Source organism: Periophthalmus magnuspinnatus, chromosome 16 (assembly GCF_009829125.3).
Source record: "Periophthalmus magnuspinnatus isolate fPerMag1 chromosome 16, fPerMag1.2.pri, whole genome shotgun sequence".
NCBI lineage: Eukaryota > Metazoa > Chordata > Actinopteri > Gobiiformes > Gobiidae > Periophthalmus > Periophthalmus magnuspinnatus.
The window spans coordinates 11,736,507-11,753,925 of NC_047141.1; the positions used below are offsets into that span (position 1 = coordinate 11,736,507).

Below are 17,419 nucleotides of genomic sequence, written 5' to 3' on the forward strand. Positions count from 1 at the left end.
CAGTATAGCAGCACAGCAGTCTTTATTATTGTCTTTATGTCAGTGGTAAATACTTCAAACTAAATGATTCAAACTCAAGGCCTGGGGGCTAAATGCGGCCCGCCATGTCATTTTATGTGGACCTGCAAGAAGATATAATAAAAGGCATGACTGTCATTTCAAAATAAGTCTGCGCTGCTAGAATGTGTGCTTTGACCATAAGACCACCATGACATTTTCCCAACAAGTGGAAGTGAGAAATATTTACAAATAATGATCCCAAAATGTTCGGTAAGAGGAAATGGAAGGCAGTTTCAAGGAAGGTGAATACAAGTTTGTGCTTCAAGGAGAAAAACCTGTATGTTTTTTGTGTTATGAGACTGGGTCGATTGTGAAAGAGTACAATCTACATCAGCATTTTCACACTAAACATGGAGCTAAGTATTGAAAAGTCAGCCTTCCAAAAAACAACAATAATTAAAAGGCTGTTTTTGAAGCAGTGCTGAAAGTCTGTGAGCAGGTGTGCCCCGACCAGATAAACACTTTTAAAAATGTCAGGTTATCACGGGATACGCCATTACACAGACATGCAATATTTGCAACTTGAATAAGTAATAAATACAGAAACAGTTATTGAAAAGTTAAAAGTAGTTGCATTTATTTTACATGACATTTGGTTACATTTAGTGACATTTATCCTGCCTTACAGTTACATCTGGCCATTGATGGAAACCATTTTGCTAATGTGGCCCTCAGTTAAAATGAGTTTGACACCCCTGATTTAAAGACTAAGTGCTTATCCCGGTGCTTCTGCATTAAACAGCTCCAAAACAAACACATTTTCCGTACAGGACAGTAAAGTGTGCCTTAACCTTAAAAATAAAGTTAAATAAAGTTCTACAACTGAAGAAACTTGTAAAAAAGACAAGATCAATAGCAGTTTCAATTTTTCTTCAATGACAGTTGTAATTTTCACATTCTAAATGTTTGTTTGGACATGTTTTACACATAACAGAATAGTTTCAATTCTGTGAAAGTTATAGAAAAACATTACGTCACATAAAAATGATCTTACAGTTTCTATTCATCTGAAAAGCCCGTCTGATGATGTTGTGCAATCACAACTTCCCCAAATTAAATATAACCACTTAAGCATTTATGTGTTCGGCTTTACTTTAAGGAACCTCTGGAATGACCACAGGCAGTGTAAGTACTCACATTCATGAAAGTAATCTTACAATAACATAACTATAAATATGAAATCATTATTACTGTGTATAGGTTGCACTTTGTTGAGGTCAATGCTCTGAAATGTCTAGTATTGTCATAGGAGTAATTCTTAACACATGCACTTTTAATACAGATACAATGACGTCTTTCTTATGCAACGACACTAGTCATTATTGAATTGTATATTGATAAATGTGTGTGCAGCTACAAATTGCAGTATGTATATTTTAAATGTATGCATCATTCACAATATTTACTTAGGTGTATTGTTTTCCATGATATTAGATGTCTGTCCTTGTAAATGTTCTGCTCATGGGCTTCCTGCTGCACGGTGAGTGGCTGTTGACCTTCATTGCAGCTTTCACATGTAATTCATTAGCTAATTTCAGTGTCATGCCTTGTTTGTATAGGTGCCATTTGCGAGGACTTTAGTGTCTCTCTGCCACAACAACTGGAGGCTGTGCGTGGATCCTGTTTGACAATACCCTGCTCCTTTACAGTACAGGATGATCATGAAATAAACTTGAACAGTGGGTGTAGAGCAGTATGGAAGGATGCAACGAGCACTGAAGTAGAATTTACACGTCCAATAACAGAAGACTTAACCCAGAAGAACTGCACTACAACAGTGTATGACATCACTGAGCAGCAGGGACAACAAGTTTACTTCAGAGTGGAATGTGAAAATGCCCTAAAGTGGACATTTAAGGATAAAAACCTGCACATTAAAATTAGAGGTCTCTGGTTTTCATTAATCTGCAAGCTAACAATTTGAGTGTTTAGCAAGTATATTGATTTTTTTTTTTACTTTTAGAAACCCCGCCTACACCCATACTGACTCCGTCCACTGTGAGTGTGAGTGAGGGGCAGTCAGTGAGTGTGCAGTGCTCTGCTCCTGTCCCGTGTCTGTCTCTCCCTCCCACTTTGACATGGAGCCCTGTCCTGGGGCACATTCAGGAGACTCTGCAGGAGCAACCGGACAAGACCTATGTTACAGTGTCCACTCTCAGCTTCACTGCTTCTGAGCCAAAAACAAGCCTATCATGCTTTGCAATCTACAACAGGGAAGATGGGACTACAGTTTCAAGTGCTGTTGCAACAGCTCAGATCATGTGTGAGTTCATTTCTTTCCTTTTTTTGCTTAATCTCCTTGTTTGTTTTTATGCGGGTCTTTGGTATGTGGTGTTAAATGGGACAGTGGCAGCACATTTTTGTCTCAATTTTGACAACTTTCTTCTCTTTTTTAGGTGACCAGTGTCCTAAATTTAGTGTCTCTCTACCACCAAATATAAAGCCTCTGCAAGGATCATGTGTGACAATACCCTGTTCTTTTCAAGTTGAGAACAAATTTAAAACCAACTTGGACAGTGGGTGTAAAGCTGCATGGAAAGATATCAGTGACAATACATATTTCAATACAGGTCAGATGGGAAATTTGACTCAGAAAAACTGCTCCACAACTTTCCATGACATTGGTCCTCAACACAATCAAAACTATTTCTTCAGACTGGAATGTAACAATCCACTGAAATATACATTTAAAGAGGCAGGCGTGAATATACAAGTCACAGGTATGTCTTTGATTACATTTAAAATCATATACAAAAATGTTTTATATATAAATTTGGGTGATTTTGATTGTTTCAGAAGCCCCTCCCACACCCACACTTACTCCACCCACTGTGAGTGTGAGTGAGGGGCAGTCAGTGAGTGTGCAGTGCTCTGCTCCTGTCCCGTGTCTGTCTCTCCCTCCCACTCTGACATGGAGCCCTGTCCTGGGGCACATTCAGGAGACTCTGCAGGAGCAACTGGACAAGACCTATGTAAAAGTGTCCACTCTCAGCTTCACTGCTTCTCACCTGCATGATAAGAAAAACATAACATGCTCTGCAGTGTACAGCAAAGAAGACAGCTCTCTGTCTCTTACGAGTGTGCAGATTATGTCTTTTGTTACGTGTAAGTCACCATTAAGTCACCATCACCCAATATGTGTATTTATTTTTAATTTTTTTTTTTCATTCTGAGCATTACAGATTAAGTAAAAATGTGTTTGAACTGAATTGTTGCCAAATTCAGCATTATTCAGTCTTCCCTAGCTACTCTAACTCTGAAGCCAAATTACCAGACAATTTAAATATTTCACATAAGGTCTATTCTAGAAAGACATGGAACTTGTGACATAAATCATTTCCATTTGTTTTTGATTTTAAAAATGACATTTCCTGTGTTGATGCTGAATGCACATGAAACCTCTCATTATCTTTGTAGATCAACCAAGAAACACCAGCATAAGTCCCACTGGTCCAGTGACAGAACACAGTAATATGTCACTGAGCTGCAGCAGTGATGCCAACCCAGCTGTACAGCACTACCACTGGTATAAAGCTGATGGAGGAACTCACACTCTGATGGGAAACTCATCTGTTTTAAACATGAAAGCCTCCAGAGATACTACTGCTATTTTCTGTGAGACTCAGAATGAACTTGGGACTGATAACTCCACCATCACTTTTTTAACCATCCAGTGTATGTAGTTTCTGTTTGACCATGATATATTTAAATCCACATATTCTTCACCATATAAGATAAAAGAGCCTGTATGCCTGTACAATTTGTTTGTTTCAGATCCACCTAGAAATACAACAGTGACACTTACCCCTGCTGGTCCAGTGACAGAACACAGTAATATCACATTAAACTGCAGCAGTGATGCCAACCCAAGTGTCTTTCACTGGTATAAAGCTGATGGAGGAACTCACACTCTGATCGGAAACTCATCTGTATTAAACACAAAAGCCTCCAGAGATACTACTGCTATTTTCTGTGAGGTTCAGAATCATCTGGGAACTGATCGTTCTGTTGTCAAACAGCTGGACGTACAATGTGCGTTTTTCCTATTCAAACTTACTTAAGATTTTTTGTTATATGGTCAGATGTATTATTATTTATTCTGTCATCACAGTCCCTGCACAGATCCTAAGCTCTTCAAACTGCTCTGGAGACTCAGCCCAGATGAGCTGTGTGTGTGAGACTGAGGGGAATCCCTTTCCCCTGATACAGTGGAGCTTTCCAGGAGTCTCTCCAAACATCTCCATCAGCAGTGAGCCTCTGAGTGACAAAGCTCTAAAAAGTGTCATCACTGTTATTAAACCTCAGTGGAGCGATCAAGTCACTTTGGTCTGTCACAGCAGAAACTCTCTGGGATCTGACACACAGAGTTTTAGTGCTCATGCACTCAACTGGCAAGGTTCATGAGTTCTTGTTTTTAATATCTCTATTTGGTTGGTTTATTGGAGACTTGCTAACACAAACAGTGGCAGCGTGGTGGCTGAGTGGCTAGTACTCATGCGTCACAGTAAGAAGGTCCTGAGTTTAATTCCCACGTCACCCAGCTGTGTGGAGTTTGCCAACCCAAAACATGCACCATAGATCAAATCCTCCAGCTAAGATAGTCCTGACCATGATTGGCAACAAGATTATGATGATTGGTCCTCGGGCACTGCTCTTGATGAGGTGTCCCAGTGGCATTGAGGATGGGTCAAATGCAATGGATGAATTTCCCTAAGGGAGATATAAAGTTGGCCTTACCTTGAGCACGATTTTATAGGATGCAGGTTGGCAAAGTTAGTTTTAAAATAGTGAAAATAATGGTTAAATCTGCACTATTTAAAATGCAAACAGAAAATAATTTGGACATTCACACCACTTTTACTGCGTGACACATACTGCAGCAAAAAAAGTAAAACTTTCATTTATTCTCCTGTGTTGGTCTTTTACAGATCGGCCCAAAAACACCAGAGTGACAGTGAGTCCCTCTGGTCCAGTGACAGAACACAGTAATATGTCACTGAGCTGCAGCAGTGATGCCAACCCAGCTGTACAGCACTACCACTGGTATAAAGCTGATGGAGGAACTCACACTCTGATGGGAAACTCATCTGTTTTAAACATGAAAGCCTCCAGAGATACTACTGCTATTTTCTGTGAGGCTCAGAATGAACTTGGGATCGATCACTCTTCCATCATTGAGCTGGATGTACAGTGTATGTATTTAACTTTTTATGTTTTTATATTATTAGACTAATGAATTACATTTAGAACTCCATCCCAATTCCGGGACATAGATATATATTATCCTGCACTGAACCCACAGGTAGACACAGGTCCTTATGACTGAAATGGAGGAGACATAAGGTTATTTTGGAGCTTCATTTACTCATAAATTATACATTTTTAAGTAGACTATATTTTAAGTATAAATTATAGGGGGATGTCACTTCCATCCAATAGAACATTTATGAGCAGACCTGAAGAGGCATCTGCGAGCAAGGTTTGTTTGTGCACAAACCAATCAAAGAAGTTTTTTAGTGCAGAACACTCTTCCCTATATCATTCAGAGTCCTTTCCTTTATTTCCTGTGGATTAGTTGTCCTAGTCCAGGCTGTGATCCAATCCTCATTGTCATTATTTGGTCATTTAAGGAACAGGAAAGTCCCAATGTAATATTTTCTGCAAGAATGTTTTCTTCCTCAAGACAAATATCTTGTATCCACATATTCTACTGTGATCATCTTACACAGAGCCAATCTAAAACACCACAGTCACAGTGCATCCTAGTGGTCCAGTGGAGGAATACAGTCAGGTGACTTTAACCTGCCACAGTGAAGCCAACCCAGCTGTAAAACATTACCACTGGTATAAAGATGATAATGGAACTTACACTCTGATTGGACACTCAGCGGTTTTACACATTAAAACCTCTAAAGATGCAAGTTTTCTATGAAACTCTAAATGATCTGGGAAGTGATCGCTCAATTCTCACTCAGCTACTTCATTTGCAGCATCTAGCCAAAATCTAGCCATTGCGAAAGTTGATCCATATTCTTTCATAAAGACACAACAGAGACAGTGAGTCCCTCTGGTCCAGTGACAGAACACATGTCACTGAGCTGCAGCTCACACTCTGATCAGAAACTCATCTGTTTTAAACATGACAGCCTCCAGAGATACTACTGCTATTTTCTGTCAGGCTCAGAATGAATTTAGGACTGATAACTCTACTGTCACTCAGTTGGATGCACTTATTTTCATATTCATTTTTTTTCTGCACCAACCTGTTTGAAGGGGTATTATCGCCTCACAACTCACAATCTGAAACAGTAATTAGAAAATACACAGAAAGAAAAAGGATAAGGCTAAATAAGAAAATCATAACATTACTATTTTATACAAACCTCTCCCTTCACAATAAAAATTTATCTGTATTATCATGTTTTTTCACTATGACACTTGTGTGAACATTGCATGGTCTGTGCAAAGTCTCAATGGAACAATCTCATTTGCCAAAACCCCTTATTAAAAAAAAATAAAAATAAAAATGAAAAATAAAGATCAAAATCAAGATGGTGGCAGCTTATACAGTTCATTTCTGGTCTTAATTTAGTTTAAATTACCAGAAAGTGTATGAGTTTATAATGGTATTATAAAAGAGACGCATGATTGATTACTTAATTAGGGATGGTCCAATAAGGATTTTTTTCAGACGATGTCAGTATCTTTTATTTGTCCTGTTGTTGTAGCAGATTATCAATATTTGCCAATATCATTTTTTTTTTATCAAAAAAGTGGAAATGGCCACAAATTAAAGTAAAGTTGTTGATAACTTCACAGATTTACTCCCTTTTTGTAAATATTGTAACAAAATGTATTTTGTAATTTGTTGTACTTCTTATTTTGATCATGTTAACATTCATTCACATGTGTACTGCTCTTCTATTTCGATTTGAGGGAAATTCTGCAGATTTTATCTTTGAATTTTAAATGGAAATTTGGCAATAGCTGTGTATGAATACATCTTCTGATAACACAGATGATGGAGGATTTGAAACTGTTTATAAACTCATCATTTTCAATTGTCTTCTCCAATTGTTAACCATTGAGGTAGCTATACTGTTTCTAAAGTGTTTTCTCATATCTGGTATCCAAATTGTTTTGCACCATCATTCAGCCTCTGTTAATCATGTTCATCTTTCACAGATCCACCCCAAAACACCACAGTCACAGTGCACCCTAGTGGTCCAGTGGAGGAATATAGTCATGTGACTTTAACCTGCCACAGTGAAGCCAACCCAGCTGTAAAGCATTACCACTGGTATAAAGATGATAATGGAACTTACACTCTGATTGGACACTCAGCGGTGTTAAACATTACAGCCTCTAAAGATACAACTAGAATTTTGTGTGAAACTCTGAATGATCTTGGAACTGATCACTCCTCTCTCACTCAAATTAATGTCATATGTATGTTTTTTTTTACATTTTTAAACTTATTTGAGGTCAGATATAAATCAAGTCATTGTCAAAGTTGATTCATTTTCTCTCTCAAAGACAAACCAAGAAACACCAGAGTGACAGTGAGTCCCTCTGGTCCAGTGACAGAACACAGTAATATGTCACTGAGCTGCAGCAGTGATGCCAACCCAGCTGTACAGCACTACCACTGGTATAAAGTTGATGGAGGAACTCACACTCTGATCGGAAAGTCATCTGTTTTAAACATGAAAGCCTCCAGAGATACTACTGCTATTTTCTGTGAGGCTCAGAATGAACTTGGGGCCGATCACTCCTCCATCTTTGACCTGGATGTACAGTGTATGTATATTTGCAAGTTCTTATGCAATCTAATGAGTATTTGAGCCTAAGATTCAAAAAGCTAATTAAAATGTTCCGGCCTGCTGAGCCAGCCTGTCCTCTGTTCTCCAAAAGAAGGGCAGTCTGGTTTCTTCTGCACACTGCTCCATTCTGGAATAACCAATCATTCTACAGTGTCTTGAAGACCTTTCTCAAAAATCTTTGTACTATTCAGAGCGAACTATTCTCACCTCTGATTGCTTTTATATGCCACCTGTTTATTTTGTGGGTTCAGGTAAATTTTTTGGCCATTTAAGAGGTTTAGGTTGTTTTCACAGGTTAGTGTGCTCTGTGGCATGACCCCAGTGCACACTAGGTTTAGATCTGTTTACTTTACTTTGGGTCAGCCTTGTTCACATACACCATGCATCATTCACCCCAAACACGCACCATGAGTCATGTTAGAGTTCATCAGTTGATCGGCAAACTTCTCATCATACTTCATACTGTACTCGACCTGCTCCAGAGTGCGAGTCGAGCTGCTCCGAAACCTCCTATTTCAAGCTTGCTCAAGTGGGCTTTTAATGCTGTTCAGAGTGCGACTGTTTGCACTGGCCCAAAATTATTGCTCTCAAAAAAATGCTCTTTTACACTGACCCAACTAGTGGCAGACTGAGAATGACCTTAAAGTCTTAGTGACTTCCTGTGTAACCATAAACTTTGGAAATGCATTTTACATATTTTGCATCTTGTATTTCAGTTCTTCAGAATAAATCAAGTGAGATCGTATGTTATATACCAGCCTCCCTGTTCATTGTGTTTATCTTTCACAGATCTACCCCAAAACACCACAGTCACCGTGCACCCTAGTGGTCCAGTGGAGGAATATAGTCATGTGACTTTAACCTGCCACAGTGAAGCCAACCCAGCTGTAAAGCATTACCACTGGTATAAAGATGATAATGGAACTTACACTCTGATTGGACACTCAGTGGTGGTAAACATTATAGCCTCTAAAGAAACAACCACAGTTTTCTGTGAAACTCAGAATGATCTTGGAACTGACCGCTCTTCTGTCACTCAACTGCCAGTCAAATGTATGCTTTTTCAATTTACATTTTTAAACTAATTTGAGGTCAGATGTAAAATGAGTCAATGTCTAAATTGCTAATTTTCTCTCTCAAAGACAAACCTAGAAACACCACAGTGACAGTGAGTCCCTCTGGTCCAGTGACAGAACACAGTAATATGTCACTGAGCTGCAGCAGTGATGCCAACCCAGCTGTACAGCACTACCACTGGTATAAAGTTGATGGAGGAACTCACACTCTGATCGGAAACTCATCTGTTTTAAACATGAAAGCCTCCAGAGATACTACTGCTATTTTCTGTGAGGCTCAGAATGAACTTGGAAATGATCACACTACTGTCACTGACCTGGATATACAGTGTATGTAGTTAAATGTTTCTTTTTATGTTTGTTGTAGTTTCTCTTAGATAACATGAAGTGTGTTGCTCTTGTCATCATAGTCCCTTCACAGATCATGAGCTTTTTAAACTGCTCTGGAAACTCAGCCCAGATGAGCTGTGTGTGTGAGACTGAGGGGAACCCCTTTCCCCTGATACAGTGGAGCTTTCCAGGAGTCTCTCCAAACATCTCCATCAGCAGTGAGCCTCTGAGTGACAAAGCTCTAAGAAGTGTCATCTCTGTACCTCAGTGGAGTGATCCAGTCACTTTGGTCTGTCACAGCAGCAACTCTCTGGGATCTGACTCACAGAGTTTCAGTGCTCACACACTCCACTGTAAGTTATCATTTTATTTGATAGTTTTTGTTCCATCCATCCATTCTCTTCCGCTTATCCAGGGCCGAGTCAAGCAGGGGCAGCAGTCTAAACAAGGACTCCCAGACCTGAACTCCTCGACTTGAGGCAAGGACTCACCACCCACACAGAGAGGGCAAGCCACCTTTTTCCGGTCAAGATCCATGGCCTCAGATTTGGAGGAGCTGATTCTCATCTCGATTGATAGCTCTGCCCATCTCTTTACCTAAGTGTCCAAGACACACGGCTCAAGGTCAGATGACACGACAACAATGTCGATCATTGACCTCCGACCTAAGGTGTCCTGGTGCCACATGCACTAATGAACACCCTTGTGCTCGAATATGGTGTACGTTATGGTCTAATTGTGGCTAGCACAGAAGTCCAATAACAGAACACCGCTCGGATTCAGATCAAGGAGGCCATTCTTCCCCATCACGCCCCTCCAGGTGTCACTGTCATTGCACACATGGGCGTTGGAGTACCCCAGCAGAACAACAGAGGTGTGGAGGTGAGGCCGACTGTATCTAGTTGGTAATGCTCAACCTACCGCACAAGCTCAGGCTCCGTCCCCCCAGCGAGGTAACATTCCATTTCCCAGAATCAGTCTTCATGTCAGGAGATCGGGTCATCTAGTCACCCAGCCCACCTCTCTGCACCAGCCCATCCTGCAGATGGTGGGTCCATAGAAGGACGGCCCCATGGGGAGAGGCCAGGCGCTTGCTTCCAAGCACCCACCCCAGACATGGCTTCAGGGTGGGGACCCAGTAACGCCGGTCCGGGAGGAGCCATGAAAGGCTGGTGTGAAGAGATCTGGGCAGCAGTCCAAGGCGGAGGCCTCGACGACCGGATCTCCAGACATGGAAACTGGCTGTCGGGACATGGAATATCACCTCTGCGCCTTCGGGTCAGGCACAGGTCTCTCACTGTTGTGTCGGCCTACGGGCCGAACAGCAGTGCAGAGTACCCGGCCTTCTTGGAGTCCTTGGGAGGGGTACTAGACAGTGCACCGACCGGGGACTCCGTTGTTCTACTAGGGGACTTGCCCAAGTGGGTAATGACAGTGACACTTGGAGGGGCGTGATTGAGAAGAATGGCCTCCCCAATCTGAACTCGAGTTGTGTTCTGTTATTGGACTTCTGTGCTAGTCACAGTTTGTCCATAACGAACACCATGTTCGAGCACAAGGGTGTCCATCAGTGCACATGGCATCGGGACACCCTAGGTTGGAGGTCGATGATCGACTTTGTTGTCGTGTCATCCGATCTTCAGCTGCATGTCTTGGACACTCAGGTGGAGAGGGGCAGAGCTGTCAACCGATCACCACCTGGTGGTAAGTTGGATCCGCTGGCAAAGGAGGAGGCCAGACAGTCCTGGCAGGCCCAAACATACTCTGGGGTTAGGGTTAGGTTCTGTTGGGACCGTCTGGTGGAGCCCTCTGTCAGGGGGTTCAACTCAGCCATATTCTCCACCTCTATTGTTGATGTGGCTGCTCGTAGCTGTGGTCATAAGGTCTGAGGTGGTTATCGCGGTGGCAAACCCTGAACCTGGTGGTGGACACCGGAAGTAAGGGATGCCATCAGGCTGAAGAAGGAGTCCTATTGAGCCTCGTTGGCTTGTGGGACTGCTGAGGCAGCTGACGAGTACCGGTGGGCCAAGTGTGCCGCAGTCTGTGCTGTCGCATTGGCAAAAACATGAGGTTGGGAGGAGTTCGGGGAGGCCATGGTGGAGGACTATTGGACAGCCTCAAAGAGATTCTGGCAAACCGTCCGACACCTCAGGAGAGGGGAGCAGTGCTTCACCAACACGGTTTACAGTGCGGGCGGAGAGCTGCTGACCTCAGCTGGAGATGTTGTTGGATGGTGGAAGGAATGCTTTCAGGAACTCCTCAATCCCACCGTCACATCTTCCGAGGAGGAAACAGAGACTGGGGACCTAGAGGCAGAATTGTCCATCAACCTGGCTGAAGTCACCAAGGTGATTGGCAAGCTCCTCGGTGGCAAGGCGCCGGGAGTGGACGAGACCCGTTCTTAGTACCTCAAGTATCTGAATGTTGTGGGGCTGTCTTGGCTGACACATCTCTACAACGCGCGTGGTGGTCGGGCACAGTACCGTTGGATTGGCAGACCGGAGTAGTGGTCCCTCTGTATAAGAAGAGTGTGTGTTCCAATTACAGGGGAATCCCACTCCTCAGCCTTCCCGGTAAGGTCTACCCCAGGGTACTGGAGAGAAGAATCTGACCAATAGTCAAACCTCAGATTCAGGAGGAGCAGTGTGGTTTTCATCCCGGTCGTGGAACACTGGACCAGCATTATACTCTCCATCAGGTCCTCGAGGGTTCATGGGAGTTTGCCCAATGAGCCCACATGTGTTTTTTGATTTGGAGAAGGCATTCGACCGTGTCCCCCATGGTGTCCTTTGGGGGGTGCTCTGGCAGTATGAGGTTCAGGGCCCTGCCAAGGGCTGTCCAGTCCCTTTATGACTGGAGCAGGAGCTGTGTTCGCATTGCCGGCAGTAAGTCAGACCTGTTCCCGGTGCACGTTGGACTCCACCGCGGCTGCCCTTTGTCACTGGTTCTGTTCATTATATTTATGGACAGAATTTCTAGACACAGCCAGGGACCGGAGGGGGTCTGGTTTGGGAACCACAGGATTTCATCTCTTCTGTTTGCAGATGATGTTGTCCTGATGGCTTCTTTGAGCCAGGACCTGCAGCAGGCACTGGGTTGGTTTGCAGCCGAGTGTGAAGCGGCTGAGGTGAGAATCAGCTCCTCCAAATCCAAGGCCCTATTTCTCGACCGGAAAAAGGTGGCTTGCCCTCTTTGGATGGGTGTGGATTCTCTGCCTCAAGTGGAGGAGTTCAAGTATCTCGGGGTCTTGTTCACATTTGAGGGAAGGATGGAAAGTGAGATTCGACAGTCTTATCGGTGCAGTGTCTGCAGTGATGCGGCTACTGTGTCGGTCCGCTGTGGAATAGAGGGAGCTGAGGAGCTGGAGGACGTGTCTGTGGTGAGGGATGTCTGGGAGTCCCTGTTTAGATTGCTACCCCTGCAACCCGGTTCTGGATAAGTGGAAGAAGATGGATGGACCAACCAATTGGGCATTCAGATGACAAAAAGCAAAAATAAACAAGTTTGTAGCAAATCTGTTTTTTTTTTTATTATTATCTACAGATCAACCCCTAAAAACCAGAGTGACAGTGAGTCCCTCTGGTCCAGTGACAGAACACAGTAATATGTCACTGAGCTGCAGCAGTGATGCCAACCCAGCTGTACAGCACTACCACTGGTATAAAGCTGATGGAGGAACTCACACTCTGATCGGAAACTCATCTGCTTTAAACATGAAAGCCTCCAGAGATACTACTGCTATTTTCTGTGAAGCTCAGAACGAACTTGGGGCCGATCACTCCTCCATATATGAGCTTGATGTACAGTGTATGTATATTTGCAAATTCTTATCCTACGTTATGCTGTCTATATTAGAGGAAATAGTCTTTTAGCCTACAATCCTAGGATTTTTTAAATACATAAATAAAAGAAAAAATAGAAAATAGAAAACTGCGTTGAGCCAGCTTGTCCTCTCTTCTGCAACCGAAGGGCAGTCTGGTTTCTTCAACACATGTACACATTGTCTTGCAGAAAACCTTTCTCAAAAATCTTTGTATTATTCAGTGAAAACTATTCTCACATCTTAATGAATGCTTTTGTATGCCACCTGTTTATTTTGTGGTTCTGGCAAATTTTTTTGGCATTTAAGAGATTTTAAGTCTTATTGATTTCCAGTGTGACCATAAAGTTTGAAAATGCATTTTACATATTTTACATCTTGTATTTCAATTATTTAGAAAAAATCAAGAGAGATTGTTATATATCACGTTCATTTTCATCTTTCACAGATCCGCCCCAAAACACCACAGTCACAGTGCATCCTAGTGGTCCAGTGGAGGAATATAGTCATGTGACTTTAACCTGCCACAGTGAAGCCAATCCAGCTGTAAAGCATTACCACTGGTATAAAGATGATAATGGAACTTACACTCTGATTGGACACTCAGCGGTGTTAAACATTACAGCCTCTAAAAACACAACTAGAGTTTTCTGTGAAACTCAGAATGATCTTGGAACTGATCACTCCCCTCTGACTCAACTGCCTGTCAAATGTATGTTTTTTAATTTATATTTTAAATTAATTTGAGGTCAAATCTAAATTAATTCATTGTCAAAATATTTTAATTTTCTCTGTTAAAGATAAACCAGGAAACACCAGAGTAACAGTGAGTCCCTCTGGTCCAGTGACAGAACACAGTAATATGTCACTGAGCTGCAGCAGTGATGCCAACCCAGGTGTACAGCACTACCACTGGTATAAAGCTGATGGAGGAACTCACACTCTGATCGGAAACTCATCTGTTTTAAACATTAAGGCCTCCAGAGATACTACTGCTATTTTCTGTGAGGCTCAGAATGAACTTGGGACTGATAATTATACTGTCACTGAGCTACAAATACAGTGTATGTATTAATAAGAAAACTTTTTCTCAAATATGCCTTATTAGTCAGAACAAACTACATTAACCACCGATTGGCCACGTGTAATGCATTTTCACATTGTATTTAAATTCTGTAGCTCCATTAATTGACTCTTATATAGTGCAATAATTCAGTCTCTCCATTTATTGTATTCATTTACACAGATAAACCCCAAAACACCACAGTCACAGTGCACCCTAGTGGTCCAGTGGAGGAATATAGTCATGTGACTTTAACCTGCCACAGTGAAGCCAACCCAGCTGTAAAGCATTACCACTGGTATAAAGATGATAATGGAACCTACACTCTGATTGGACACTCAGCGGTGTTAAACATTACAGCCTCTAAAGATACAACTAGACTTTTGTGTGAAACTCTGAATGATCTTGGAACTGATCACTCCCCTCCCACTCAACTGCCTGTCAAATGTATGGACATTTTTTAAAAACCCATTTAATCTGAGGCCAGAAATAAATCTGGTTATTGATAAAACATTTCATTTCCTTTGTTAAAGACAAACCAAGAAACACCAGAGTGACAGTGAGTCCCTCAGGTCCAGTGACAGAACACAGTAATATGTCACTGAGCTGCAGCAGTGATGCCAACCCAGCTGTACAGCACTACCACTGGTATAAAGCTGATGGAGGAACTCACACTCTGATCGGAAACTCATCTGTTTTAAACATGAAAGCCTCCAGAGATACTACTGCTATTTTCTGTGAAGCTCAGAATGAACTTGGGGCTGATAAATCCACTGTCACTGAGCTACACATACAGTGTATGTGTTTTCTCATATTGTTATTTAGATTTTGCAATTATTTTTGTCAGAGAGGAGCATTTGATCACCTTCATTGTGCGATGGTGTAGTGACATGTCTTGTAGGCTTCTAAGGAAGGCTACAGTAAGAAACAAACACTCCTGTCTAACTAAAAGAATTGCTTATTCTGAGTTTAAAACTAAAGACCGAACCTTTTCTAAAGATGTATTGTTATTGTATATTGTATATTGTTCATATTCTGTCATCTGCAGTCCCTGCACAGATCCTGAGCTCTTCAAACTGCTCTGGAGACTCAGCCCGGATGAGCTGTGTGTGTGAGACTGAGGGGAACCCCTTTCCCCTGATACAGTGGAGTTTGCCTGAAATATCCTCCAACCACTCCATCAGCAGTGAGCCTCTGAGTGACAAAGCTCTAAGAAGTGTCATCACTGTTATTAAACCTCAGTGGAGAGATCCCGTCACTTTGGTCTGTCACAGCAGCAACTCTCTGGGATCTGACAGACGGCAACTTGATACACAAGCATTTCAACCAGTATTTCAACAAGCGGGTTAGTTGTTCTATCATGTATTCAATTATACTCTAAATATATTACTGTTATACTGATTTGTTTAGGCAAAGCTCTAATACTGCGCTCAGATCAGAGCGCCAATAACACATTGGATGCCTTTGCATTTGAGAACAAATGCCTCTGATGCTCAACGTGGATGCCGTGGACTCATGTCGAAAAAAAAAATAGTCGACACGTGTCCATTATAGTCTACGAGTGCCTTTGGATGTTTTGTTTTGTCTCTTTGTGAAGGATGGGAGTCCAGTTTGAGAGTGGCTTTAGTGTATTTATTACATAAAACCCATCAAAGCGATCAGCTCAGCGGTGTATCTGGGTCCTTGACCAGTCCGCCCTGCATGATTAAGTTGCCGCTTTTGCAACGTTGTCTTTCTACTTTTTTCGGATAATAACTTCACTACATCACTGGAGCGTAGTCTCTGATTGGTCGACGGTACATATCAAATGCCAAAAGTTGAGCTTTTTCAACTCTGGCGTCTGATGCTTTGGACGCACGGACAAACCGTCCAACATGTGAACGCTCAAGATGCACCACATCAACATCAGATTTGCACCACTCTGACACTTGAAAATTCACCACAGAAATGCAGGGCAGATCCACTAGAGACTTTGCATGTAAACTAGATGCCCCTAACACCTGGTGTGAACGTTTCATCAGACTGATAGATAAATTAATTGATGTCCAATTTTAATGCAAATGTGGCATGTCAATTTTTATGTATTATGTTCATTGTTCATGTTTAGGAGTTGGAAAGGCTGTGATAAATCCATTTCTTGTGGCCATTATTTTGATTCTACTGGCTCTGATGGCTGTACTGCTGTATGTTATCAGGTAAGCACATGGTTATATAAAAGTTTGTGATATTTATTTTCAATTGTGATGAGTGATTTATATTAACTTTTTTTTTTCTGAAACATCAATCTAGCTAAATATATTCTTGTCAGAGTGCAGAAATTCAAACAGGCAACAAGTCAGATAATGTGTACACATCAATGTATTGTATAGGCTAGTTCTTGGGAAAAAAAAGGGTCTTTTTTAGACAAAAATAGAAGATTAAAATGAGAATATGATTTTATAACCTGATCTGTTTGCTGGGCTGTCATGGTGCTGGCTTGTAGTTACTGTAGTAGACCTTAACAGGAATAATCAGCAGATTAAACAATGTTGAATGAACAATGTTGTGTTATATTTTTTAGAACTCAAAATGTTCGTCTAAATAAGCGTCAGTCTTCTGATGTGGCCTTGGACCAGATAACACAGTCAGAGGTACTTGTGAATTATGTACTATACAGAAAAAAATGTTTTTTTTTATTTTTTTTAATTTGTTTTTTGCTTGTCTAAATTTCAGGTGTTGTCTGAGTATGTCAGTGCAAAGGAGATGACAGCAGAAGAGCAGTCAGAGCAGAGCACCAAACAGTAATGAAGGGCATGTCCTGGCACACATCCACCATGTAGCTCCTGTTTGGAGGAGCAGAGGAGCATTGTGGGAAACAGAGGCATGTTTAGTGTCTCTGAAAAGCTGGCAGAATATGAATATGCCCAAGTTAAATTTAAAGTGCATGTGACAAGTTTATATACTTTCATATTATTAGGCCTACTTGGTTTTGGTAGGAATATTATAGTTTTACCTCTACCCCTACCTATACCTCTACCTATGTCCTCAACACGGAAAATTTGATCGAAAATACAGGGACAATATACAACAGGGACAGTTTAAACATTCATTTAACCAAATAAAGGTGTTATTTTTATTAGTTTAATCATAACTATTGTGTAAATTAGACAAGATTTGGCCCTTGTTTACTGAATATTATTAAACCATTACTGAATATTATTAAACAATTTTATATATATATATATATATATATATATATATATATATA

General features: G+C 41.5%; 1 protein-coding gene across 3 annotated transcripts; it reads left to right on the forward strand.

Annotated features, from left to right (window-relative positions):
- The first annotated feature begins 1,132 nt into the window (after positions 1-1,132).
- Positions 1,133-17,348, forward strand: LOC117384153 (sialoadhesin). Of its 3 annotated transcripts, XM_055227661.1 has the most exons (24): positions 1,133-1,185; positions 1,495-1,540; positions 1,620-1,946; positions 2,024-2,323; positions 2,457-2,780; positions 2,857-3,165; positions 3,478-3,735; positions 3,835-4,092; positions 4,172-4,456; positions 4,989-5,252; positions 7,246-7,509; positions 7,597-7,860; positions 8,673-8,936; positions 9,026-9,289; positions 9,370-9,642; positions 12,833-13,096; positions 13,558-13,821; positions 13,910-14,173; positions 14,356-14,619; positions 14,706-14,969; positions 15,221-15,517; positions 16,280-16,367; positions 16,733-16,802; positions 16,885-17,348. In XM_055227661.1, exons 1-24 carry the CDS (start codon positions 1,171-1,173, stop codon positions 16,954-16,956), a joined length of 5,562 nt encoding a protein of 1,853 aa, XP_055083636.1. In that variant the 5' UTR covers positions 1,133-1,170; the 3' UTR covers positions 16,957-17,348. The 3 variants fall into 3 exon arrangements, with proteins under 3 accessions (XP_055083636.1, XP_055083637.1, XP_055083638.1); XM_055227662.1 differs by lacking the exons at positions 14,356-14,619; positions 14,706-14,969; XM_055227663.1 differs by lacking the exons at positions 1,133-1,185; positions 1,495-1,540; positions 1,620-1,946 and having other exon boundaries at positions 2,185-2,323; positions 2,457-2,545; positions 2,631-2,780.
- Positions 17,349-17,419: the final 71 nt, after the last annotated feature.